The 27,119-nt window shown below is 36.9% G+C and overlaps 3 protein-coding genes and 1 long non-coding RNA gene across 4 annotated transcripts; 2 read left to right on the top strand and 2 right to left on the bottom strand.

Annotated features, from left to right (window-relative positions):
- Positions 1–215: 215 nt before the first annotated feature.
- Positions 216–3,950, top strand: LOC125469025. The gene is made up of 3 exons (XR_007251347.1): positions 216–3,396; positions 3,507–3,600; positions 3,735–3,950. It is a non-coding gene; the product is annotated as an uncharacterized LOC125469025 (long non-coding RNA).
- A 3,678-nt stretch (positions 3,951–7,628) lies between these two features.
- LOC125477713 (serine/threonine-protein kinase PBL34-like) lies at positions 7,629–10,812 on the bottom strand. The gene is made up of 6 exons (XM_048585128.1): positions 10,499–10,812; positions 9,500–9,819; positions 9,252–9,387; positions 8,944–9,077; positions 8,736–8,859; positions 7,629–8,397 (listed from the first exon to the last, which is right to left on the bottom strand). Exons 1-6 carry the CDS (start codon positions 10,617–10,619, stop codon positions 7,943–7,945), a joined length of 1,290 nt encoding a protein of 429 aa, XP_048441085.1. The 5' UTR covers positions 10,620–10,812; the 3' UTR covers positions 7,629–7,942.
- A 3,838-nt stretch (positions 10,813–14,650) lies between these two features.
- On the top strand, positions 14,651–17,403 carry LOC103953912. The gene is made up of 5 exons (XM_009365713.3): positions 14,651–15,117; positions 15,856–15,991; positions 16,153–16,373; positions 16,551–16,724; positions 16,954–17,403. Exons 1-5 carry the CDS (start codon positions 14,908–14,910, stop codon positions 17,038–17,040), a joined length of 828 nt encoding a protein of 275 aa, XP_009363988.2. The 5' UTR covers positions 14,651–14,907; the 3' UTR covers positions 17,041–17,403.
- A 481-nt stretch (positions 17,404–17,884) lies between these two features.
- On the bottom strand, positions 17,885–19,698 carry LOC103953910 (calmodulin-like protein 7). The gene is made up of 2 exons (XM_048585121.1): positions 18,807–19,698; positions 17,885–18,221 (listed from the first exon to the last, which is right to left on the bottom strand). The coding sequence occupies exon 1, from the start codon at positions 19,480–19,482 to the stop codon at positions 18,811–18,813; it is 672 nt and encodes a 223-aa protein (XP_048441078.1). The 5' UTR covers positions 19,483–19,698; the 3' UTR covers positions 17,885–18,221; positions 18,807–18,810.
- Between the last annotated feature and the right edge of the window lie 7,421 nt (positions 19,699–27,119).

The following is a 27,119-nucleotide window of genomic DNA, read 5'->3' as shown; positions in this document are numbered from 1 at the left end:
AGAATATTTCAGGTGCATGCGCAGGGGAAGTTGTTTGATTTTATTTGAGTACAAACTAAGCATGACAAACCCTAAAGTAAGCGTTGCTCCCCATTCACATCATTCCACTCACCTCCTTCTTCTTCTCCCCCTTCCCATCCTCTCATCCCGAGGTAAACCTACCAGTATACATTCTCATCCCTCTCCCATCCCTTCCCTCTCACCTCTCTCTCTCTCTCTCTCTCTCTCTCTCTCTCTCACTCTCACACACACACACATCCAGATAGCTGTTTCTTTTGTTGTATGTATGGCACACACATGTTAATCTCTTCGGTGAACTAGCTCAAAAACTCTGCATTTGGTTGTATTGACGACTGTTTAACCTAAATCCATAACCCTATAGTGCGTGTATATATCCACATATATATATATATATAGCTAAGATATCATGTACGGCTCTTTCTAGAAGATATCTCATCTGTGCTATATAATTGTAATCTCATTTTTGTTTTGATGTATATGTTTCTTATTGCTGCATGTAATGTTTGTATCATGCATATTTTAAAATCCCACTTCAATAACTATCGATTTTTTATATATTCATTATTTCCTGTAGTGGAGTATAAAATGCTATTGCCCTATGCATTTGTCTCGATGGTGCTAAATGGATGCAAGTCATTAATATTTTGAAATCCCACAAATCCACTTCCACAATTCTGGCCCCAATTCGACACCCTACAATCCACTATATACCTTGACCTTCCACCCCACCAAACGAGCAGCCACCTTAATTAGTTTAATTTTTCTCCACAGGAAATAACCTAAAAAATATTCTCTAATCATTTTTCTTTAATTTGATTGTAAACCTTAGTGTAGTCAAGTTGGTTAGAATAAATGTATGTTACCTCCTTCACATTTAAGATTGAATCTCTTTCTATAATTTAGAGTGAATTAAAATATCGCTTTGTAAAACAAAAATGAATTTGGTTCGATGGATCCGACATGGGACCATATTTGGTGTTCTTTATTCAAGTACTTTTGCCCCTTTTTTAGGTAAGTGGTAGCAGCTAGCCCTGCTAAAAAGGCAAAAGACCGCTACAAACTCTTTAGTTTTGCCCACATTTTTTCAACATCTAAACGTGCTTTCGGGTTTCACGGTGAAAGGACATCTGCTTTTATGCTAGCTAGCTCTATCTTCTTTCTAATGGTATGGATATTAATTATATGCATGTTTGAGAAGTAGCAGAGAGCTAAGCGATGTTGGTGAGGTTCAATCCGAAGACAGATTTACACATCCCTGCCCGCGTAAATTGATCTCAGATTGAGCCGCGCCAATATCACTTTCTTAATTATTTGTTGCTTATTCATAACTGCTTTTCCTCTCTAACCTCATCATGTTTTTATTAACTAATTTAGGGTCTTTGAGCTAGCTGCCTGGACTAATTTATGTGACTTGTTGCATGATATCGCATGGTTTACTGTTAATTTCTACCGAATGTATACTTCTGTTAGTTAGTTTTGTCTTTATTTATCAACAGAAGAAGAGTGGAAATTCAAACTTGGGATAAGCAGGAGAGCTAATCGACCGGTGATCTCCTTCTCGATCTAGAGAGATCGGTCACAGATATGCACTCTTCTTCCCTCTCTCTTGTGATTGTTGGTTTATGGTTCGAATATCTGGTTTTACTTTTGATCGATCGACATAGTACTGTACTTTAAACGTCAACTGTAGTACGTATTCCTTTTTCATGTATACTTAGTGACAGTTTATACTATCATACTCCTTTTATGTACATGTTCGTAACTTGCATTCTTTGAACAAAAATTAACTAGTCATATATAGAATAGAAGTCAAATTTTTTAGAGTTCAACAAGTGTATACTGTTAAGAACAAATCCCACATTGATGGGAGGAGGAATCTTGTATGAGCTTATAAGTAAGTTGAGCTACTCCCCATATTATCAATTGGTTTTATGGTAGAACGTCATCTTCTTGATGGTATCAGAGCAGGTGGTCCCATATGTGAAGCTCAACGATCACAGTGTTCCACGTCACTCCACTTGTGTTGTTCATGTGTTAGGCTTACAAATTCGCCACACGTAAGGGGCTTGAGAATGAATCCCACATAGATAGGAGGGACATTGCATGGACTTATAAGTAATTGGCTATTCCCCATATTACTAATTGGTTTTACGGTGGAACCTTAACTTTCTTCGAAAACTTCCCATTGTAACTAATAATATCATATGTAGAACAATTCCATTTTTTTTAAGACACGGGAGAGCTACGGAATCATCAAAATTAAATGTAAAAACAACATGAAGAACTTTTATTTTTCAAATCCTATGTATATTTCTTGAGCATTGTAAGTCAATATAACCAATTTTCCTCCCAAACTAAGGCCAACATATCACTTGTTAAAATTTCTCTTTATTGACTTCTCCTTAAAAGCACAAAACACTGAGTGATTAAATCCTAATGTTAAAAATATTTTGTGACCTCAAATAAGTTACCCATTTTTTTCCCTTCTTATGGCTACGTTAGGTCCGGATGAGATAAAGCAAGTTAAATCCTATATATAAGTGGAAACTTTGCCTTCAATGGAGAGATAATTAAGGAATGAGGCTAATTAATTTGTTTGTGGCAACCATTCAAATTAAGAATGAAACGTAATCTTAGCATCTTTAAAAAAAAAAAAAAAAAAAAAAAACATGTAAAAGAAATGAAGAAACTGTTGATTTTTGATTTATTGAGTTGAGTTTTTCTTCTGTTTTTTGACGTTTCTGTTTCTCTTTATACGCGTTGACATTAATCTAACAATTTTCTTTCTGTATTTTTGTTATTTGACCAACCATTTTAGTTAGAGCCACATTTGCAACCACCCCCACCCATATTTCCTTTGTTTTCCTTTTTGGTGTTTGTGGTTTAGATTATTACTTACGGCCCAGAAATATAGCCGAGCATGTAGGGTTTAGAAATTGATGGATGTACCACCTATTAATTTGCGTACTTTATTCATGGTTATGAAATATTCAGGCACCTAAAATCTTGTGTTTCCAGTCAGAGCAGTTAATTTGACTCGTTGAAAACACTTTCGGTTTCTGATATATTTCTATTAGCTAACTCCATCAAACACTCCCAACAAACTTTATTTTGTAATTAAAATTTAGGGTACCTCTCGTTGAGGCTGAGGATTTAGTTTCTTGAGTTTGGTTTGTGTGCATGCGCATGAAAATGGACGTGGGTATTTGTGAAAAAGAGTTGGCGACGAATGCCACCGCATGCGCAGCCTGTTTCCGGCATCACTATCTCCACGGAGACTTCTCAACGGCAGCGGTCGGAAGAACCATGCTTACCGAAAGCTGCCCCAGGAGCCGCTTAAGCTCTTCGTCATCAAATTGGATGGCTCTAGCTTTGGTATGTAAATTCAATACATATATCACTGCTCATACTTTTTTTACGTACGTACATATAATTAATCGTGTTTTGTTGTGATTAATTAATTTTCTTCTTCTTAATGGAGGCAGAGATTCAAGTTTCGATGACAGCCACGGTGGCCGAACTGAAAGAGGCAGTGAAGGATGTTTTCAATCAGTCGCCGATAGATGAAATGATTTCATGGTACGTATAAATACAAGCTTTGCAAGGATTTGGTTTGTCTTGAAAGTAATTAGAAGGTATATATTTCGTACCATTTCTTAAATATTTGGACCAGAAAAAATGTGATTCAAATAACTAATAAAATTTCTGAACAGGTCACATGTGTGGGGTAATTTTTGCTTATGCTATAAAGGTCAGAAGCTACTCGATTACAAAGCATTAATCCGACTTTTTGGAGTCAAAGATGGCGATAAGGTTGCCTAGCTATATATTATTGATATGGATACCTTTAAACTTCTGCGCTAAATTTTGAGAAATGAAAAATTAGTATCCGGTTTCTAGTTACTAATATTTATTGATTGAAATCTTATTAGTTTTTAGATTTTGATTCAAGTTTCTAGCATTAATGTAATAATGAATTTACATGTCAATTACATATTTCTTTTAAGTAAAAATTAATAATTGATTTAGAATTTTAATAGGCACTCACACCTTTATTAAACTCCTAATTAATTTTCATTTCAAAACATTTCCAAAATAAATAAATAATTAGAATAAGTTTGTATCCATTAGCTTTTTTAAAAAATATTTTCAATTTTTTAATCTTATATGCACCCATTCCTGTAATTTTTTCAAAATTTTAATCTTAAAATGTATCATTCTTAAATATACCAATTTGTTATATGTAAAATGTATCAATTTTTTTTATATAAAATCTATTCAATTTTTTTCTAATCCATTTTTAAACTTATATGGGTACATTCTTTTTTCTTTGATTTGAGAATGTATCCATATCAAGTTTAATCGAAGAAATTTACTAATATTATTAAGCCTAACATCTTCTTCTTTTTTTTTTTTTTTTTTTTTTTTTTGGTTGTTTTGAAGAATGTACCCATGTTTTGGTACAATAATTTTTTGGTTAATTTTGATGAATGTACCCATGTTTACACACACACACACACTGTCACATCCTAGGGCTGCTTCACTACTGTAGCACGATATTGTCCGCTTTGAGGTTACCATTCCCTCATGGTTTTGTTTTTGGGAACTCACGAGCAACTTCCCAGTGGGTCACCCATCATGAGATTGCTCTAGCCCCTTTCTCGCTTAACTTCGGAGTTCCTACGGAACCCAAAGCCAGTGAGCTCCCAAAAGGCCTCGTACTAGGTAGGGATGAGAATATACATATAAGGATCACCCATCTGGGCGATGTGGGATCTTACACACACACACACAAATAGTATAATTTATATTCTAAAATTTTTAATCCCACAAATTATGGGGTTTTATTCAAAATCTCATTAATATAAACAACTATAAATTTCAATTTTAATTTAAAAAATATAGTAACATACATAGAAATAAATTATCACATTAATTTCAGAGACTTCAATAAAAAATTGAAAACCAATAAGGTTTCAGTCAAAGAATATTCATAGTTAGGAACCGCATCCAAAGTATCCCTTTGAGAAATTAGTCAAAATGATTAAATTTTCAAATCTTAATTGCCGAAGTGATCAGTTTCGATTTATCATCAACATCCGATTGCTATGCCATCAATATTTGATTGCTATGCCATCAATATTTGATTGCTAAGTCGTTGATATTTGATTGATATGTTTTCAGTATTTGATTTTGATCAATTCAACAATTGAGATTTGATTTTTAATTAATTTGATTACCAAGATTTAAGTGTATATTGTAATTTTACTGTAAAATGTGCAGATATTTTTTGTTCAACATGCTTCAATTAAGTATGAGCGGGAAAAGCGATGGTTAGGGTTGTGGAGGAAAAGGATATGTGACATCCCTGCTTATGAACAGTTAGTGAAGTTGTGACGATGATGATTGATGAATGACAATTACACATGAATAATTTGCATGCATGCAATATTAGGGTTTGTGGATGAATTCTTCCACTTGAGAAATCTGATTCTTTCATATGTTGATTAATTTGATTAGGCATATGTACGTTGTTTCTAGTTGTAGCAAGAAACACAGAGAATTTGTTAGTTAAAATCAGTGTACAATGCAATGAAACTAACACGCAGCAGAAAATTGTAAAATTGTGAATATTTCATGGATCGATTACTTACGAAAACCGAAAACGAGGTTAGTACGTAGATCTTCAGATGATCAGCTTCAATTTGGGATCCGATTCTGCGGAGAGCATATACACTTACAGGAAGGTGCAGCATGGTTAAGATTTAAGAGGATAGCAGGATGCAGATGAAGACCAGGTTTTGATGTATATAGAAAGGGTAGTAAATCAAGATCTTCAGGATTATATCTGTCTTGCTCTGTATGTTTACAACAAGTTTCAATAAATTTTAATGAAAGAAAAAAATAAAAAAGCTCAAATTCTCGAGGGTTTTTTTAGTGTTATTGTCATGCCATGTGATATTATCAGTGTTTTAAAAACCGTAACTTAAGATGCATTTAGGCAGTTTCAGAGACGGGGCGATTATGAAAACACCTATGTCTAGTGAGAGTAGACTTAAATTAGACTAGATGTGGTCAAGACATGCCTAGGCGATTGAGGCGTTCGACTGGGCATCTTTTTGTTTAAAAGTTGTCGAAATCTGAAGAAAAAAACTAATTGAAATCTAAAAGTTTTTTAGTTGCTGAGCCGGCTGTCCTTCGAAAAAGATGAAGATGGTCGTTTTGACTGACCCACTTTGCTGACAGTTATTACCTCAGCATATTCCCCCTGATATTAAACTTTTTAGTTTAGCTTTTAATATTATTTTATGGATAATGCTAGGAAGACTAAATTTTCAAACTAAATTTGCAAATTAAATGATGTCACCAATAAAAAAATAAGCACGTTAATCAATACTTAGTAATAATCCAATCATCAACAACCACATCATTTAGATTACAAAATTTAGTTTATAGATCTCAAAAGACTGAAAATAAGACATTTCAATAAAAGTATCGTGTATCCTTATATTATTCTTTCCTTAAAAAAGGGTGATTGGCCAGCAAGAAAAAAAGATAAACATCTTTTTGTTTTATTATTTCTTTTGTAACGTTATATTTTTTTTCCTTGTAAAACGTTTTATTATCCTTGTTTTTCTCTTTTAAGATTCTATATATCCTACTAAATATTATATATACATATATAATTATATATAATATTTATATATAAAAATTTAGGTCCTGTAAAGCCGTCTCATGCCTTAAGTTTTCGCTACGTGGGACTATTCATGAAGCGTTTTGTTTACGCCTTCGCCTTTTAAAACATTAAATATTACAAATCTATTCATGTTATAACATATGAATCTATGTATTAATATTAATTTTACGTTCATCACACATTTCAATTACGTTGACCGTTCATATTATGGTTTACAACACATGTACTAGTAACATTGTGTAACAGAGTGACCACCGCACTAAAAAAATTCTAAACTTTCGGTAATTGTTGACAAGCTATGAGTGTGGTCGTCATCCTTGTTCATTTCTGGTATTTGACTTAAAGAGAGAATTAAAGAACATATACCAGGTGAGATTTAAGAACCGGCCAACTTGCGAAATGCTTATGTCATAGAAAGTTATGCGCAGAATAAAGACATGCCGCTTTGCATCTTAATTTGTGGACTCGTCGAAAGTATGTGATCAGGTGCTGAACTTTGCAGGAAACATGCTGATGCTGCTAGCTAGCTAGCTTATTCTTTAGGTAGGCATGACCTAAAATTTTAACCGATGATTTATTCGTTTCACACGAAAACTACGGGGACTAGAAGCGTGTTTTGGCCTGATCTGCACAGGATAAACTCAACGGAGTTCCTAAATCGAACGACGCTTTAAGTAAAAGAATCTGCAGGACTGGAAAGAAAAACAGATGGAAACGAAAGTGCAGTTTTTTAATTTTTTTGACACAGACATCTTATTTACACTAAAGGAGAGGGGTGAGCTCAGTCTCACAATATGCTAGCAATAATATGGTTCAAATTCACCTTTGATGAGAAATGAACATCAAACCTCTCACTTACAAGTGAAGAAGAATACCACTAGACAGAAAGTGCAGTTTTAGATAATATAAATTTCATCAAAGCGACTGACATTAATTAGCTGCAAATAATAATCTCAGAAAGGAGAGGTTTATCTAATTACAAGATATATATAAATGTGTCTCAAATTAAACATAGGCGTGACGAACACTGATTCCAAAATATCAAATGTGCGCTCTCGAATGCAAGGGTACTTGAAAGAAAATGATCTCGTGCATCTTTCCTGGCCTCTACCACTTCTTTGGCTCGAAGGTTCATACACAACCGTTTGAACAAAGGCGACCTTTGTTTCATTCAATTGTGTGTCGAGTCTGCAGTAGAGGAAAGGGGTTGACCGCGGGCAACAATCATCTGCGTTGCTGCTTGCCAGTGTTTAACGGAGAATCTCTGACGCTCTTAGACTGGCTGTAGGTGAGCTGGTGAGTTCCGTCAGGTTTCTTCTTTCGCCTTCCTTGTTGAGATAAACGAGAATGATGAGTTAAGATGGCGAGGTCATTGAGATCCTGCAACGGAATAAGAACCCTCACGACTTCATCCATTGTAGGGCGGGATTTTGGGTCCCTACTGAGGCAGCTGTAAGCCAATTGTGAGACCTTCTGGACCCCTTTAATGGAGTAGTTCAATTCCAAGCGTGGATCCACTAGAAGGGAAAGCTTTCGCTTGTCAGCTAAATGTGGCCGAGCCCATGCCACAAGGTTTTGTTCTCCGCTAGGGCGTTTCTTATCCATGGATCTTCTTCCTGTTAAAATCTCAAGTAAAACTACACCAAAGCTGTACACATCACTTTTAGATGTCAAGTGTCCTGCGAAAACGAAGGGAACACAAATTGTACTAGTTAGACCTCCGATTTCTTACTAAACAAGAAACTCAATACAGAGATTTGAGTTAATTATTTCTGGATCAATAGGATTGAATAAGAAAAGAAGTTCACATAGCTAAACTCATTTGGACATTCATAATTTTCTGAGTGCTCTGCTCTTAAGGTTGGACTCTCTTTTCTTTGAATGTAAAACATATACAACATACATGATCTTCAGCTATCGGTCTTCTTAAACTTCTAATCATTACATAAGGATTGTGCTGTATCTAAAATTCTGAATATCTCGAAAAAATTTGAACCATCTGTTATGACTTTCTTACCTGTCATCACATACTCTGGAGCAGCATAGCCATATGTTCCAACAACCCTAGTAGAAACATGTGTCTTGTCTCCCTGAGGCCCAGCTTTCGCCAAACCAAAATCTGAAAGCTTTGCATTGTATTCCTATAAAGAAAACCCAACTTGTTGAATACTTTAAGCAAAAGAATCAGCATTTTTAACCAGCAAAATATAAGGTACATAACATACCGAATCGAGCAAAATGTTTGATGTCTTAAAATCTCTATAAATGACAGGTTCTGGACCGTTGTGGAGAAATGCCAACCCCTTTGCTGCACCAAGTGCAATCTTAATCCTATTCAACCACGGTAGAGGTATAGTCCCTTCAAAAAATTTTGAACCATCAGCAACCATATCATACAATAGTATTTGCAGATCATTATGGAGAAAGGTCGGATTAAAGATATGAATTTAACCATCCAAAATGCATCCCATTTGAAGAGATTTAACAAAGATGACAAGGATGAACAGGCAACAAAACATTCACATTCACTCACTCCTGAAAAGATGATTTTCAAGACTCCCGCGGGTCATAAATTCGTAAACAAGTAACCTCTGATCATCTTCGATGCAGTATCCAATAAGCTTTACAAGATTAGAGTGGTGGAGCTGCCCGAGAAAGTCAACCTCAGCCTGCATCGAAAAAATAATTCACTTGTCAATTTCCAACATTTAAGTGCTCCAAGAACAATCCTTTTTTATCAACAATAATTTACTAACCCAAGGCAGATATAGTTTTACTAACCACCCATTCTCTATGGCCTTGGAGACCATCTGGCTTTAAGCTTTTAACTGCCACTGTAATCCCTGACCCGGGTTTCGCTGGCCCTGTCCCATTTTCCTCTATCCACCCTTTGAACACGTATCCAAATCCGCCTTCCCCAAGAATGCTATCCGGCCTGAAGTTCCCGGTTGCTGATTTTAGCTCCTGAAAAGTAAACTGGAGCAACTGGCGAACCGGCTTCTCATCTGATGGCAGTGGATTGGGAGCATCAGAGGATAGTTGGGCTTCATTTGGAGGCAAGAGGTCTCTATTGCTGGCATTAAGATATCTGGTCTCTGTAGCTGTAAGTTGTAGTGACACAAGGACTATTAGCCACAGAATATGAACACACATTTTCTACAGAAACTAAAACGTTTGATTCTCCGTTGATTCATTCGTGGATGGAAAGAAAATGGGAGTGTGAAAATCAATCCCGGGCAGAAAGCCCGAAATCTCAAATTTTGCGGATATTTGTGAAATTAATGAGACATCAAGTGACAGGAAAGATATTGACCAAAAAAAAAAAAGGTGACATGAAAGTCTTTGTCCAATTCACAAAGATCATCAACCAAGGAACATAATTAATGCATCGAGGCAAGAAGTAGCGCTATATGAACTCGAGACCTCGGATGCAGGGATGATTTGCTTTTAACCAACTGAGATACAAGCGACTTGCTCGTCACATTGAATTAGAGTGAAAGAAAAAGAAAAAGACTGCATTTTTTGTGGCTAGAGCTCAGGATATTAATCTGGGAGAGAAATCAGCACAACCCAAGTTTGAGATCTGGATACAAATTACATACACACCTTGATTTCTTCATACAACAACAATAAAATTTAAATTTTTGTAAGGAAAAAAAAAGGGTAACTTCATTAGTCTTTTAAGATTCATAGATTTTAAGAAAAACCCATCTGGTAATTGAAATTTCAAAAGTAAAACATAAGCTGGATATCTTGTAAGAAGAAGATGTATATATATACCTGCATCATAAACAAGACTAGTACGAGGGATAGTGTTGGCAGAGTCTTTGGAAGCAGAGGATTTGCAGGTACCGCTAACGCCGCGTTTAAGGACAGCCCAGCAACCGCACTGGTTGTCCATGGATGCTTAGAGGTGTTAGCTTTTATGGGTTGTCAGCATAATTGCATGGGATGTGAGGAAATAACAGAGAGAGATTTACCATGCTTTTATGCTTGAGTGTAAAAAACAGAGGAGAGAGAGAAAGAGAGGAGTGTGGAGAAGAAGAGAGGGGGAGAGAGAGGAATTTTGTGATGGTGGTGGTGGTGTTTCTGCTGCTGTTGGAGATTGCAGGCATCATCATCGCCATCATCGCAGTGTGTACAAAAAGAACTTTTTTGCCACCACCTTTTGTGTGGGGGATGGGTCCGATGGGAACGCCTCTCTCTACAACTTTCTCTCACTATAGATAATTACCTAAATTTTTTAACTAAGGGTAAGAATTGCTTTAGTAGAAGTACAAGAGCTAAGTCAGTTGATCAAGATAAGGTACGAGCTTATTAATTTGAACTCAAGAATAAGTGTAGGCTATCCCTAAATGCTAGTAATGAACCATATGAAAGTTTAGAAACTTTTTTAGGTTAATAAATAAGGTGTATGGAATTCAGATGCATCAATCATTAGAAAGTGTTTGAAAGAATAAAAAGAAATGTAATAGATGTGTCGCTTGAGAGATCAATACATTAGTAGTAACACATGATGACGTGAGAATCACATTGAAAAATTTCGATATTCAAGAAAGAATGTGTTTTTATGTAAGTAATATGCATTATAAGTTGTTTCTATTAATGTTCGAATGAATTCTTGCTAATTGTGATATTGTTGGGTCAAAGCTAATAGGAAGGCAGTCAAGAGCATATTTGAGTGCAATCCCATCACACTCTCTCTCCCTCTTTCAAATGGCATTGTAAATATATTCCTATATGATTTTGGGTGGGAATTAGATGGCTTATCATAGGTTGGTTATTTATTATTTATTATTTTAATTTCTTGAGGGGCCCCTTCTAAAGGGGAAAAAAAAGAAAGAGTGCTTGGTGAGTGGTCATTTCTTCAACCAACCATGAAACAAAATTGTATTCTATGATGCTTTTTGGGGTGAATAAAAGCAATTTTGCGATGAGATGATATTCTTTTGAGTGATGCTAGTGAGATAAAAAAAAATTAAACCGTTTTATATGGATTATATGATATGCTGATTAATGATCGGACATTTTTTTAAATTATTAATATTAAAAAATGAATTCAACTATAAACCGCTGTATATGTTGTAATTTGCAAAAAGAAAATCTAAAATTTTAATCTCTAGCATTTTCTAATATTTTTTTCCTTCTGCATACAACACTAGACACTGTTTTGCAACTTGACAAAAAGGCTTTGTTGGAAAGGAGTTTATGCCTATTGCTTGCCCCCACTAAGTGTGTGGGGTCCCACCTAGTGTAGGACTCACCACACAAAGAGAGAGAAGTAACACTGACAGTGCTGACTAGTGTATCCCACTTAAGGTCATCATATCATATGGGCATACAAAGGGAAGATATCCTATTGCAACAAGCATAAAGTTAGCAGGCCATGCATATGATATAATTGATGTTGGTGAACTTGGTGCTGGGCAATGGGAGGAGAAAGATGGAGGAGGTGTATTGAATTAATTATGAAATCCAAATATGCCCTGCATTGCAAATACCAAAACCCTTTTCAAATTGGACTTACTTGGTAACTATGTAGCTATATATTGGCCAACATGTAGGACCCCAAATCAGATCATGCATATGATCAAGCCTAGTGTTAAGATCAATCGTAAAAGCGGTAGGCTGATTCTGGTCATTCTTATTTTGTGAGTCTTGTAAACATGAATTATTAGGACGAACAATTCCCAACTCAGATTACGCATATGATCGAGCTCCATCAAATCTGATATGAATAAAACTGTTATAGAAGTGCTAAAATCAGTCTCGTATATGTTTATATTAAATTATGACTGTTCCTGTTTATAAGTTACACAAGTATGAATGATCAGGACTAACAACACCGAACTTCAAGAATATCATGCACCAACATGGTATCATGCTAGGGTTTGAAGATAATAAATTAATAATCTTAAGAGTATGTGATTTGATGCTAGGGTTTATATGCTTGTTTAGTTGTTTTACTATTTTTCATTCCTCCATCTGAAAAGAAAAGAAAAGAAAAACAACTTGGCTGTGATTGCAGCAGAACACAAAAGCCCCATTCCATCATCACCTTCAACAAAGTGGAGGTTGGTGGTTGGCATCTTTTGGGCCTCACTCTCCGGTCTATTAATTTACACCCTTTTTTTTTTATTTATTGTTGGAGCAATTTTTTGGTTCCAATGAAGCTAATCTTGCCTCCGGAACTCAGGGAAAAAACCATGGGATAGAAACCCTAGATCATTGATGGATTCAAAAAAGTCGGATTGTGAAGGGGTGAGTCAATTAATAATCCACTCTCACCATAGAATCTAGCATTTCAAATCACACATTCAAATTGTTGACTCTAAACACTACAAAGCTTACGTGGCGCATTGTTCAGATAGCTATTGAGCTACCTACGTTCTTCGGTTGAATGCGAGCGTGCCAACTCGACGATCGAGTTCGGTCGATGAGTAAAATGGATGTGGTGGTGGTGGTGAATGTACTACTGACTTCTGTATCTGGGCGATCATGGCCTAGAAAAAAACTCGTCTCGACCTTTGGGTTCTAGAACTTGAAGATAAGGCTGCTAGTCATTATGAAGTCCAAATAAGGTTCGGCTTTCAATGTGCCGAACATTGTAACTGGGAACACTACACTTCTCCAAGAAGAATAATGAAATGACCTTCTTCGATAGGAAGACCGAAACCTCCTTATCGGCTTAAACTTGGATAAATAGTCAACCAAACTCGAAATAGTGCTATTAATCTAAACTGAAGGTGCTCCTCGATCGCCTAACTAAATGACCCCAATGCTGTTAATCCAAACTAAAGATGTGTTTGACGAAGTTAGAAAGGATAGCGTTTTTCTCAAAGATGAGAAAGTTTCGCATAGATTGAGAAATTGTGCAAGGCAAATTTGTGGGTTGTGTTGAAGTTCCCTTGAATGTTGTAGAACCTCTTCCATTTGTAGGAGTGATTTTCATGTTGATCTCGTTATGCCAGCCAAAGTAGAGTCCATCAGGATTATATTTCTTCGGCATTCCCTGATCCAATCCTGATTTCTAGCTCGGCCACTCCTATCAAACTTAGGACTCTAAACCCAATCCTTTTTTTGTATTTAATTCACTTATAATCTTGTTTAGCCATGAACCTTGATTCTTGGAATATTACGAATCTTATCAATGTTCATCCCAATTCTTAAACAATGTTACTCACATTAGGATTCAGCCAGATCTAAAACAACTCCCCAGGAGTCCTTCACCTATTAGGATTCAACCATTCTACCTTGGGGTAGACTTCGTCTTAGAAACATGACATGAGTCGAAGATCTTTACTCTATGTCAAGCCCACAACTACATTTAGCCCAATGCCAATATTTTGGGTTAAGACACAAATACAATTGTGCATAACAATAATTCAGATTGACTGTCTGATAATATACCACCATCAATAAAATGATGTGCGAGTGCTTGTTACCTTACCTGCAGTTTCAACCATATGGTCCACAAAAGCCAGGGTGGCGCTAGTTCCTTGGGGAAGAGATACTCTCCAGATCTCTCCCATCAAAGTCACCAAGTCCACTGATTTGAGCCTTTAAAATTTAATCCTACGACTACAAACAAGGACTCCTTAAAAAGCTATAATGATTTTAACCGTTGAATTAAATTTTAAGAACCTAAACAAGTGAACTTGGTGGTTTTGGTGGGAGAGAGATGTCTCCCCAGTTCGTTGAACCAACTGAGACAGCAACGTCAAACAAAGCCAAGATAACACGAAACCTTACCACATGATAACATCACACACCCAACCTCTTACTTTCCAAACACTCTCAATCACAGCCCAATAGGATCCACCCACGTACCCAACGAACGAATTTAACTTCCATCCTTCTCTTGCGTGGCGTCATCTAATTCGTCGCTCTCCGGAACCAATCTTCTGTAGGGTGGCCCGATCCCGAGGCAAACCCCAAAAGCCAAAAGCACCATGGGAGAGAGCAAAGCAAAAGCACCAAAGATTCAATTTCCGATTAAATGTTTTCCCCAAATTCTATTTTTCTCCCCATAAAACCTAGAAATTGAAATTGTTGCCAAATTTGGGGAAATTAGGGGTTGCTATTGAAGGGGGTTCCGTTCCAGATCGAAACGGTGCGCTGCATGAGAAGGAAGACGACAGTGGGGGAGAGGGCGGAGGAAGAAGAGAGAGTGTGAGAGAAGGCAAAACATGTCTGCCATCGTGTGCGGGAAGAGATCATCGATTTTCGGAGACAACTCGCTGCCGTCGACTTCCCCTCCCGTCTCCTCCGCTTCCAAGAGAATCCGCTGCTCCTCTTCTTCCTCCCCGGTTCGCTTCTCTCCTCCCTCCACGACGTCGTTTTCTGCATCGCATTTGATCGAACACCTCAGGGCCGTTTTCCCGGGCATGGACAACCAGGTTCACATTTCATTGATTTCTTTGATTTGTTTTCATTAATTAAATAATTTCCGTATGATTAAGTTGGAATTGTTGATTTTTATTGTTATATGCATAATTTGAAGCCATAAATTCGATTGCTTGGGTTGGATTGGATATGACTGGATTGGGTCGGATTAGCGAATCTTATTTACGTGCCCAATACTAAAGGGAATGTCTTTCGGGTTGCCCTTGATTATCTCGAATTGCTTAGCTCAATATGTCAAATTACAAATGGAATCCCTGTTGGAATTTCGTTTTTTCGGGGTGTTGTTATGATAATTGGGGTTTCAGTCTTGTTGATCATTTCGTGGCATATCTGGCCGTTTAATTAGCATGCATTACATGTTTCTTGATCATTTTTTTTATTTTAAATGTTCCTTCTCTGGCATATTTGCTTTGTCGCATTCCTGATTTTCTGACTGCCATCAAGTGTATGTTTACATACGTATGTGTGCATGTGTGTCTATACACCGTACGGGTCCCTGTACGGCACGGATGCACGCTGCCCCTTCAATCTGGTTGGTCGCATTGACTTGGTTGTGTAACGCAATCGACAACCCAATGTGATTCGTGACCTCCTGTATTTGAAAACCCGCATGCATATATGTGTTTTTTTTTTGTCACAGGTTCTTAATATTCTTCAATTTTGGAAGATGTGCATCATATCTACTTAATTAAGATGACAGGTTACTAAGCATTCTGAAATTACTATTGTAGCTTCTGGAGAGAGCACTTGAAGAATGTGGTGATGATTTGGATTCGGCTATCAGAAGTTTGAATGAGCTACGTTTAGGTTCTGCTGCAGGAAAATCTGATATGGCTTCAGAAGCAAACGTGCAACTCCAATCACAGGGTATGAATAGATATTTTCTTGCCTTACCTAGAAAGTTATCGTTGTCTCACCTTGCACGGGAATACGACCGTGACATTCTTTGAAGAAGTGAATCTATAAGTTTTTGGTAATCTTGCTACTAGTGTAGGCATTAATGGGAGTGGATCAATATTTTGTTTCAGGTGCGGTAGCAACAAATGGAGAGGTTGCAGTTACTGATGATCCATCAGTGCAAAATAACCTTCCCACGGATGGAGCAGAGTGGGTGGAGCTCGTTGTCAGAGAGATGATGAGTGCCTCTAACATGGATGATGCCAAAACTCGTGCCTCAAGAGTGCTTGAGGCTTTGGAGAAGTCTATTAGTGAGCGTGCAACCGCAGAAGTAGCCCAAAGCTTTCGCCAGGTATGACCTCTTAACTACTTATATTGCATATCCAATATATGTTTCTCTTTGTCTAGTACTTGTTTTTTCTTTGCTTGGCAGTTAGTAGAGAAATGGGGAAATGTTTGAGAATGCAACATCTGTTAATTCCGGGTTTTATTAATGGCATAGCTGTACTTATGTTTTTCCTTGTTGTAGGAAAATATGATGCTGAAGGAACAATTGGAAGCTATTATTCAGGAAAATACAATTTTAAAGCGAGCTGTATCCACTCAGCATGAACGGCAGAAGGAGTTTGAAGATAGAGGCCAGGAATTGCAGCATCTGAAGCAACTGGTGGCCCAGTACCAGGAACAGTTGAGAACCCTCGAGGTTGAGCTCAGGAACCTAATAACTTTATACAACCTTATATTTGGAAGGAAGTTTGGGAGAGCATAGCGTTGTTTGCTTTATACAGCGCATTACATGATCTCCTATCTAGTCTGTTACTGTGCCTTTTTACGTTGATTTTTTCTTTGCCTTGGTCATTGCTTGCTTAAGTTTCCTAAATTCACTGTGTGCTGATTACTAGTGTTTGATTCTCTCTTTTATACCTTATCAGGTGAACAACTATGCACTTACAATGCACCTAAAGCAGGCACAGCAAAGTAGCTCCATTCCAGGTCGTTTTCATCCGGATGTTTTCTAAAGAATTTGTACAAGGATAAATGTTTCTTCGGCTTTGTGGATGGATTATGTGCCTTCTTGTGGTAGTTTTAATGACATGAAGGCAGTTCAATGTGGATTATGCTGTGTTGATTGGGAAGCGTCCATGCAGCGTCTTTCCTCTGTACGATGACGATGGAGTTTCGCTCAAACTCGGTCAGGGTGATATGTTCCGATTGCCATTCGGCCCATGTCTTTAATTCGGAATTACTTTGATGTGCATAATGTTATCTAGGTTTTATAGGACAGAAACATTTGGTGATTTAATTTTTCCTTTACACTTCAGTAAAAGATAATGTATGCTTTAAACCATGTCATTCAGTCGAATTTCCGAATTCTTGTAACATTCCATGCATCCTTTACAATTTCTTGTTTTCACCAACATGCAGATCCAAAATTTGATCTTCGTTATTTTCTACGAATGGCATCTTTACCTCAAGTTTGCTTCCCTAAACTGCGACCCTGCAAGAGACTTGTAGCTTAAGTAATTAAAAGCGTTTATCATTACACTCGACTAAAGGTGCTGTGCCCAAAATTTCCTTACCCCCAATATCACTAGGATGCGTGTATATGAAAGGGTGGGAATATGAATTTGCCGTTTTGTGCATGCAAGGATCTCTCTTGCTTCATTGTTATGCATCATTTAATGCTATATGAGTGTTGTAGCCGTTATATTTAATTATATTTTATTTTAGATCTTTCTATATTCACTCCTAACTATTATTTCTCTGTATCGTTCCATATTACGTAATATGAAAGAAAAATATCATAAACACATATAGTGATTTTTTAGCTTTTCTTTTCTTCTTTTTATTTTCCAATGCAAATGCCAATGAAGATGCTGAGCTTTATTTATTTATTTACAATATGCTTTCGGCCAATCCATGAAATTTACAATTGGGCACATGTATATACATAGAAAAACTACAAACATGGCCAATAGATGAGTTTTTGGAAACTTCGTAGGCTTTAAAAATGGTGACAGCATTTGTTTTTCTTTTTGGCCTCAAACTGACAACAGTTGTGCGAAACTATTTACACAAATTAAATGTCGTATGCCACTTTAGCTCACTTGGCTAAACTTTTTTTTTAGCCCAGTTGGTTAAGATCATTCTTCTTTTGACTTGAGATCTCGAGTTCAATCTCATCCTCCCAATATCACTTCTACAGAAAAGAATTGCCAAACATCATTCGATTTAATCATACTGTTGAATTCATCAAGGTTGGAGAGAATTATTACAGATAATAATATCATACAGCAAGAGGGGAAGAAAAATGGTACATTTCTAATTAAATACCATAGTCTGTCCGCCATGAAAAGTTCAAAACAAACTACTTAAGAGAGAGAGAGAGAGAGTGGTTAGAGACGAATGGCATCCTATGCCAGTACATACCTAATAATTTTTGCAGGTGGTTGTGAATTGAAGATGAAGGCTGGAAATTAATTAAATATCGTGTTTTTCTTGCTTCCTATACAACTAGGTGTATGCGTGTGTGGAAAAGAAAGAAACCTACCTAAACTTGAGATAAGGTATCTCAGCTAATCAAACGTTGTCGTGTATACTATATTTAACGTTCTTTTAATAATAAGTTGTTGTAGGGTGACGAAACTTACTAAATCTTTGAAAGTACGAGTGCTTGAAATTATATTTTAAGTTAATTATGCGTACCTAACGTGACAAGAAGTTGACGGAGGGCATTAAAACTTACTAGATATTTGGAAGTAGGAGCTTAATTAGAGATCAATACCTAATTAATGGGCTACTCGAAGTCCTCCACCCTTCATCATCCTCTTGAACTCATCAAAATTAACCATACCATCTCCATCCCTATCAACTTTCCTCACCATCTCCTTACAATCCTCCACCTTATTCCCTTCCCTCAATCCCAAGGAACACAACACCACTGCCAACTCCTCCACCGATATCAACCCATCTTTATCCTTATCAAACACACCAAAAGCCTCCTTCAACTCCTCCTCCTCCTCCTCCTCCGCTCCTCCCCCATCTTCCCGACGGCGCATGGTCCTGCACAGCATGCAAAACTCATCAAAATCAATCAACCCATCTCCATTAGCATCCACCTTCTTCACCATTTCTTCCACCTCCGTATCACTCATAAAAATTCTTATGTTCTTCAGTGACTCCTTGAGCTCCTCCGTTGTGATGAACCCATCACTGTTCTTGTCGAAGGTGGCAAACACTTGCTTCAGCTCCGCCGCCCGATCTTCTACTTTTGGCTGCGGATTAATACTATTCATAACAAGATTATTTTTGTCCTTGCTTGGAGTGGTAGTAGGAGTGGAGTAGGGTATGGACAAAGATTGAAACCAAGCAAGGAGCTTGGGGGTGGGAAAAAGAAAGAAAATATTAACGAGGCCAGCGATGAATAAAACTGCTAATAAAAGTACGGTGGTTAACACCATTTTTTCTGTTTTTTTTTTTTTTCTTTTTCTGCAACTAAGAAGAAGAAGAAAAAGATTGGGAGGAGGAAGAAGAAGAGGAGGCAAAGAGCAAGGAGAACAACTTACTTTGTCGTCTTATCAAAGTCTTTGGTGAATTCTTCCAAATTAAAGCTTTGGGCAATACGCGGTTTTTGGTGTGCCTTTCCATTCCATTGTCCCACAAACCGCGTGATCTCAACATAAACCAATGCAACACTTAAATACATTTGTTTTCTTATTAATGAGCTTGATGGAGATATTTTTTATTGGTCTTGAAATATTAACACTTACATTATATGTCGTTATACAAATAAAGAGACACATGAAAATAAAATTATCTTTACTTGTATAATAACATATGATGTTACCACATCACATTCTAGACACATTTTAAAAAATCTCTTAGCTTCATGTGATTACTTATTAATTGTTTATGTTGTTTACTTTTGCTAACAATACTTGCAAAGTTGACTTCCACATGTACTTGGGTAAGTGCCCTAATTTAGAGGGAGTTCTTTGTTCGACTATCTGCATACAACATCTGAGACAATGAGGTGAGACCAATTTTGAACGCGTGAGACTAAATAATAAATATAGGACAACTCTATGTGTATGAGTATGCCCGCATGGCAACGTGGTCCGCCTAAGTATAGAACAATTTGTGCCTAATTAGAGCTACTTAAACACAAGGTCGTATTTTGAGAGTAATATGTAGGTAGTGATAACATGTCAGATTAATAATAGTGTTAACCGCAAAAGTAATATTAAGTGTGTTTTTCGTCACATGAGTAGTATTGATAAATAACCAATACACATGAATGGTTTAACCTAGCATTTGAATGAGTCTTATCTTTGTTTTGTTTGAGTTCCAGGGTAGCCTTAGAATTTTGTTCCGTTTGCAGCCACTGAAAAAAGCAGCAAACGGCATCGGTCACTATCATTGTCGTTGTACATGGGCAGACTTTGAGGGTAGTAGTACTATTTTTGGCTTTTGAGATGTTGAACAATTAGTATCTCCGCCGGTCAACAGAAAAGGGTTTTTGATCTTGGCCTTGGTCTCTTGGGAAGTAGATCACATTTGAATGAATATACAACCTCTCAATTATAATTGTTAATTAAAACTAATTGCCATCATTATTCCCTTAGTTAATCAGCTGTTTGCTTAAACAATGCTTTTAATTGTAATTTGCAATTAGATAGATAAATGGCATTAGCTAGTTCGTCGGAATCGTACTTCAAATGTGTCCGTGTGGAAGGAGCAAAATGATCCATATCTTTTTATGTTGCAACACTAACTACCGCACCAACGTTGCCCCCACCTCCACACCATCGCAAAACATCATTTGTGTTGTGTCGCAGGCACTGACAGGTGAAATTGTCCAACTGAATCAATACCATTCATATCTTATATCTATGGAATGTAGAATTTTTTCCGTTTATTCTTCTAGAAGGCACAAAGACGCTTGGCCTAAAGAAGTGGGGATTATTTAATTTTTGGAACATGATATTTGGTCTCTGATCTTTTTTTTTTCTTTTTCTTTAACACATTCCATAATAGAAAAAATGAGTTGAACTTAAAATTTCGGGTGCAAAGATAAATACTATTAATTACTCTGCAAATTAGCTTATACCAATATATGTACTTAACAAAAAAGACGTTACACGCAACTAAGAAATATGCAATTCTCCTTACTAGGTTTTTGGGCGATTCTCTTCACTTTGGTCCTTTGGAATTGATTAACATGCATGTTCTACACACCGAAGTGCCGTGAAAGATGTTGCAAACCCTTGCTTTAATTTGTTTACATATAGCATATATACCTTACTTTGCTTGTGTGCACACCATTTTTCACGATCATATATGACTATTTCAAGGAAAGCATATCCACCGGAATCTGATTCTCACTGCATCAATTTCAAGATGAGTTGGGCAAAAATAATCAATAGATTCTTTATTCACACATACGGTCTAGTGCAGTCAGTCTTCACTTGATTGTATGGTGACTTTTATTCATACGAATGTGAGGACTATATATGTATATTTGCAATGCGTTCGATACTACTTATTGTGACTACACTTTATTCAGAAAGAAACAACTGATAAACTCATGACACCTGCAAAATATAGGTTTCCTTCCAAATTCCAATAGCTTTGGGCCTGCAGCATATCTTGTTAACTGCAAGGGCCACAGACTCTCTGTACAAACTCAAATAGGTCAGGTTGGACGAAACCAATCGATACAAAATTAAACATCCAGAGAGGCCCGTATAAGTTTGAAACATTGAACGTTTCAAACTCTTGCGAAGAACCCTATTTAAAATGAAATTCAAGGACAAAATATTTGGTTGTTTATTTTACCTTATACGCACAGTTTGGTTGGCTGAGACCAAAGAAAATAAATATAAGACGATTGATTGTTGTATAAGGTCCCAACAGCTGTCAGCAGCTGATCCATCCCAAATGCAGTTAGCCAATGAAAACCTAGCTAGATGATATACATAATGCTCCAAGGAAGAGGACTAGACAAGTCGAGCTATTAGCAGGGCTACAGATGGGCCTGCAGATAAAGATTTTTTCCCTTATGAGCCCCATCTCTGCAAAATTCTTTTAGGCCTTGTCACACATATTGTGGATTTTTATGAAAATATGCACATGTTGTTGCTCACATACTTCACTGCATGACTCTTTCTGCTGCTATAACAAAACCATTATAAATGGTTTATTTGTGATACCTTTTTCTTCTCTGTTGGCATTTATTTTGTATGGTTAACGTTGTATCAAGTTACTAATTATTTATCGTTTGAGCACTCATGCATAGTCTGGTGAGAGTAGTTTAGCAAGTATTTCTTTAGTATTGTAGATATTTCTTACGTGTTTTCCTTTTGGGTTATGATACTTTTCTTGGCTAATATGTAGTTAGGAATATTATGAAACATTTAGGATTTCCTGCAAATTAGGGTTTTATGTTTTCTGTTTAACCCAACTTATGGAGATATATTTTGCAATCTTTCTTAGTATTCAATCACTAAACTTCTAGGGTTTTTTCAGTTCCTAATGAATTTCAAATTTCTATATTCTAACTTAGAATATTTTTATCGATTTCCAGTTATTATATCACACTGCATCAATTTTACTGATAGTACACATTTTTACGTGCAGTGAAAAACAATGGAAAACAAATTTGTACACGAGTACGGGCAACATGAGCCACAGGCACAGCAGCCTTGCTTGCTCTTTCCTACTCAGTGTCTCACACTCTAATTAAAAAGCGCAGATTCGTATAGAGGTAAGCAGTAGTACTGCAGAAATACTATTACGATTTTCACCCAATCATTCAGGCCAACAAGAAAATCTATTATTATATCCTATGTATGCATGCAGATCTAATTTTCGATTTGGTTAACAAACGAACAAATTAACGGGAGAAAACCCTACATGCATGTATGTGATGGATCATATATAATTGAGGACGTTTGGGTCCCATTTGTATATAAGACTGTTGTTGTAAAGTGGGTTCATCTCTCCTCCGGGCTCCCATACAACAGAGAATCACAGATCCAACGGCCAACTAGTTGCCAAATGGGAAATGACAATTGGCGATTAGTTAATCATGTAAAGTTATGCAACTATTCTTTGTTGAAATTAACTGCACTTGCGAACAAAATATAAAGACATTTTGACAAGTGACAACCATATTAACTACATATTAACAACTTTAAGTTTTTATTTGTGATGACTTGATTTTGGTGTCTTCAAGGGGTATTCAAAATTCTTTGGAAAGCGATTCCTTCCAGATTGTAACCATTGGTTTGGACGGCTCTCTCAATATGTCTTTGGTTAAACCTATTGTTGAAGATTCCAATTTCATGTTGTCCACAATCACTAATTCACTGGAGGTCACTCTACCCACATACACCGACAAGCAAATGGTATCGCCCACCGTCTAGCGCGTTTTGCTCTTCACTGTGACAGCTCTTGTATATGGCTTGGTGCTCACTGTGATAGCTCTTGTACATGGATTGAGGATCCACCGGATCTCATTGCCGACCTCTTGCTAGAGGATTGTTTGAGCTAGTCCCTTCCTTTACTGGAAGTTTATTTGTACTGTTTCCTTTGATTTAGAATGAAGCTGTCGTCTCTTTCAACAAAAAAAAAAAGAAGAAGTTTGCAATTTCAACGACATCAACAATATCACTGCCATGTCCGCATTGGGAATTATGGTTAATATGATTAAGAACAACGTATATAAACATTAAGGTTATATAATAATGTGAATTTGTAATGTTAAGGGAAGTGTGGTGGTAGTGAACAGGCTGTTTAGTGACCCATACGACAGTGACGACAGAGTCCTATTCCAAGCAATGCATAGAGACAAGCATACCCCTCCTCCCTTCCTGCTGCAATCCCGTCCCGTTCCTACGTACGCTTTGTTCCCTTCTAAGCCACAATCACATGCGCCTACTTACATGTCCAACTGTTATTGCAAGATACCCATTGAGCCCAGCCCCCACCCAGCCCCATCTAAAAATCTTACCCTTCATCCATTGGCTGATACCGTAATACCCTGCAGTGATCTACTTTTCTTTTAACTTAACCCCATCTCCTAATATTAATAATTGTACGTTTTCAACTACCATTTACCAGGCCCAGTCAGCACCCAGACGATGACAAAACGAGAGCCGAACTTTTATAGTGTTTAGGCTTTAACATAATTACAAAAGTTAAGATTTTTCTTACGCTACAAGGAAATTTAAGCATCTTTGAGTGCAAGACACGTTCACAAATAATTCATTCACTCTATTAGGAGTGTAGAATGCCAGTGTTATACAAGATTTAATTTCATAATATAGTTCATATATATAGTTGTACGTAATAACGTCCTACTAGTCTGATCTTGTTTATCAGTATGCTTTGAGTTTAACATAATTAGGATGAAGCTTCAACATAATTAGCATGAAAGCTAAAAGTCAAGTTTTGATTTTACGAAACAAAAGTAAGTGACCTTGCATTCATGATACAAGAGACTCTAATGATAATTGGTAGGTACTAGAATTTAACTAGTAACAAGAACAAAAAAAAAAAAAAAAAAGGTTTGAAGTGGGAGAAAGTTAAAAGTTAATTAACAAAGAAAGAAAAGAGGAGTAACAGACTGATACGGTTGAACATAGATCCATCCATACTATCACTGCATGTAAATTGCAAATTTGTAATGAATCAGATCGGGCTCTGCTGAGGGTGATGAGGAATGGATGCTCTCGGATACTCTCTCGTGTACCCAACTTGCCATGCATCATATGACGGTATAAGTGACATTGCAAAAATTCATGATGATTTGGAGCCTAGTTCATGTAGGTCCCTTCAATTATCACAATCTTACAATGATAGCAGAACCATCTTATCATTCCCTCTGCCCTTCCTTGTCCTCTCACCTCCGTGCTGCACCTGCACACACGCTTGGCTGGATGGATCGATCCCACTACTCAGCTGCCTTGGCTACATGCTTGCTTTGTGCTGGCCATTACTACAAGTATACCAAACTTACATAACATCCCACAAGTACGGTATTTCAAGTTAATCGAAGCATTGTTAGGTGAAGAAGGTAAAACACACATGAACATGGCATGAGTCTCAGTTAAGATCTTAACAAGCATCTAGTAAGTCATGTTTGCAATAATTACACTTTCGTACTTTAATTAATTATCGTGGCATCTGAAGTTTTGGTAGGTTATTTTTCTTATGGACATGCACAATTTGTTACAATTTTACATATCTTATACATGATTGAATGAAAAGGAGAAAGAATCACAACCATGAACTCAAATGATCTGGATTTGAATTTACACAGATGAGGAAGTGGGTCGTGAAAATTGTTCTCATTATAAATGCTACGGTGGCACAGATGGAACCTGTAACTCAAAGTGGCACAGACATCAGCTTTTATGTGTTTATGTTTTGGCCCCATTGTGTACCAGATAAACAGATGGATGACTGCCACAACTCAATGACCAAATGGCAGCGGTTAATAGTATATTAGAAAGAGACCTAAGCTCCACCTTCTACTGTTTACCTAGTAATGCAAGCTGCAGAATCAAAATTTGAACATTTCAACTTTATCATCATGTGCATATTTATATTTTTGCAACGCACATTAAACTATCCATATGTGGCTGAGATCGCTGGCAGCCCAGACACAACAACGCGTTAGAGGCTAGAGTCCCACCACCTTTCTGAGAATTTGGCCTTATCACGAGCAGTGTCATAGTAGTTAGACTTAGAGCTGCGTTTAAAGTCCCAATCGGGGTCATCATCTTACAGGCCATGCGCAAATGCAAATCATACAATCTGCTGAAAACTAACACTTCAAAATTTTCCATTTTCCTTTTGTCCAACACAAAACCAAATGTCTATATGGAACTTCTGATAGTAAGTTTGGATGGTAAACTAAGACTGGAATTTGAACTTAGGCCCAAGTAGTCGTGTGGGGTCATTCTTGCACTCCCTAGGGTGATAGCCCATGGACAGAGACTCGAATTCAAAGTCTCGAATTGAAGACTTTTCTTTAATTTCTAGCTAACGATATGTTGTGGACATTATAAATCTATGATGTGAAAGATGTGACTCCAAGAAATTGCCAAGAAGCATTTTGGCTTCTTCCATTAAATGTGAAATACGCGTGTTTCAGAAATATTATTATGCTGTAATAAAACATTGTCATGTGATGATCATACAATGTAGTTCAGTACGATATTAAATAAGGAATACCATTTGAACTCAAAATAAATATATAAAAAAAACTTATGTTTTTTTATTACCATCTCAATTATTGTAAGATGATCACCTTTACTATAATGTAATGTGATAGTATTTACATCATTAATCTTAAGGTAAAAAGATGTGTCCTCTGTGTGCTTTTCTTCTTGTTCAAAATTACTATAAATTTCGAAGAAATCTACACCGTACGATGTTGTTAGATAACATGCCAACTGTCAAACCCTAGTTTTGAATCCCACTATCCGAGGGTAGGTATTGAGTGGGATAAACCACCACTGGGAGTTGGGTGGAATCGTAGATAACATGACCACTGTCAAACCCTAGTTTTGAATCCCACTATCCGAGGGTAGGTATTGAGGGAGATAAACCACCACTGGGAGTTGGGTGGAATCGTATACGAAAACCCCCACCCCCACTTGCACCGTACACCAACAAAAGAAAACAAACTGGAATATCAAACTGATGTAACGGTGGGTGAGGGCTGGAGGTGTCTGATTATTTTGTAAATTAATAATAATAATTTAGGGTTCATGAGCACCAGCTGCACCACCACCACTTTAACCGTTTTAACATCATCCCCGGCTGACTAAGCAAGCAGCTACCTGACCGCAAGTATCATGTGAATTGTGATCATTTTATTATATCCTCTACATCCACCGTATTGTCTGTTATGTTATGGTGCACCTTCTTTTTCTTCTTATCCCATCATCCATCGCCAACAAAACATCATTCAGAAATGAACGTTGAAGGGACTCTTTAACTTTATGATATTTGTAGAAAAAAAGAAGAAGAACTGTCCTCATTCTATTTATACTAGTATTAGTGAAGCAGGCCCAAATGAGATACA

The sequence above is a fragment of a genome, unplaced genomic scaffold (assembly GCF_019419815.1).
Source record: "Pyrus x bretschneideri cultivar Hongxiangsu unplaced genomic scaffold, Pyrus_bretschneideri_v1 Contig1, whole genome shotgun sequence".
Lineage (NCBI taxonomy): Eukaryota > Viridiplantae > Streptophyta > Magnoliopsida > Rosales > Rosaceae > Pyrus > Pyrus x bretschneideri.
This window is presented reverse-complemented; position numbering and strand designations above follow the sequence as displayed.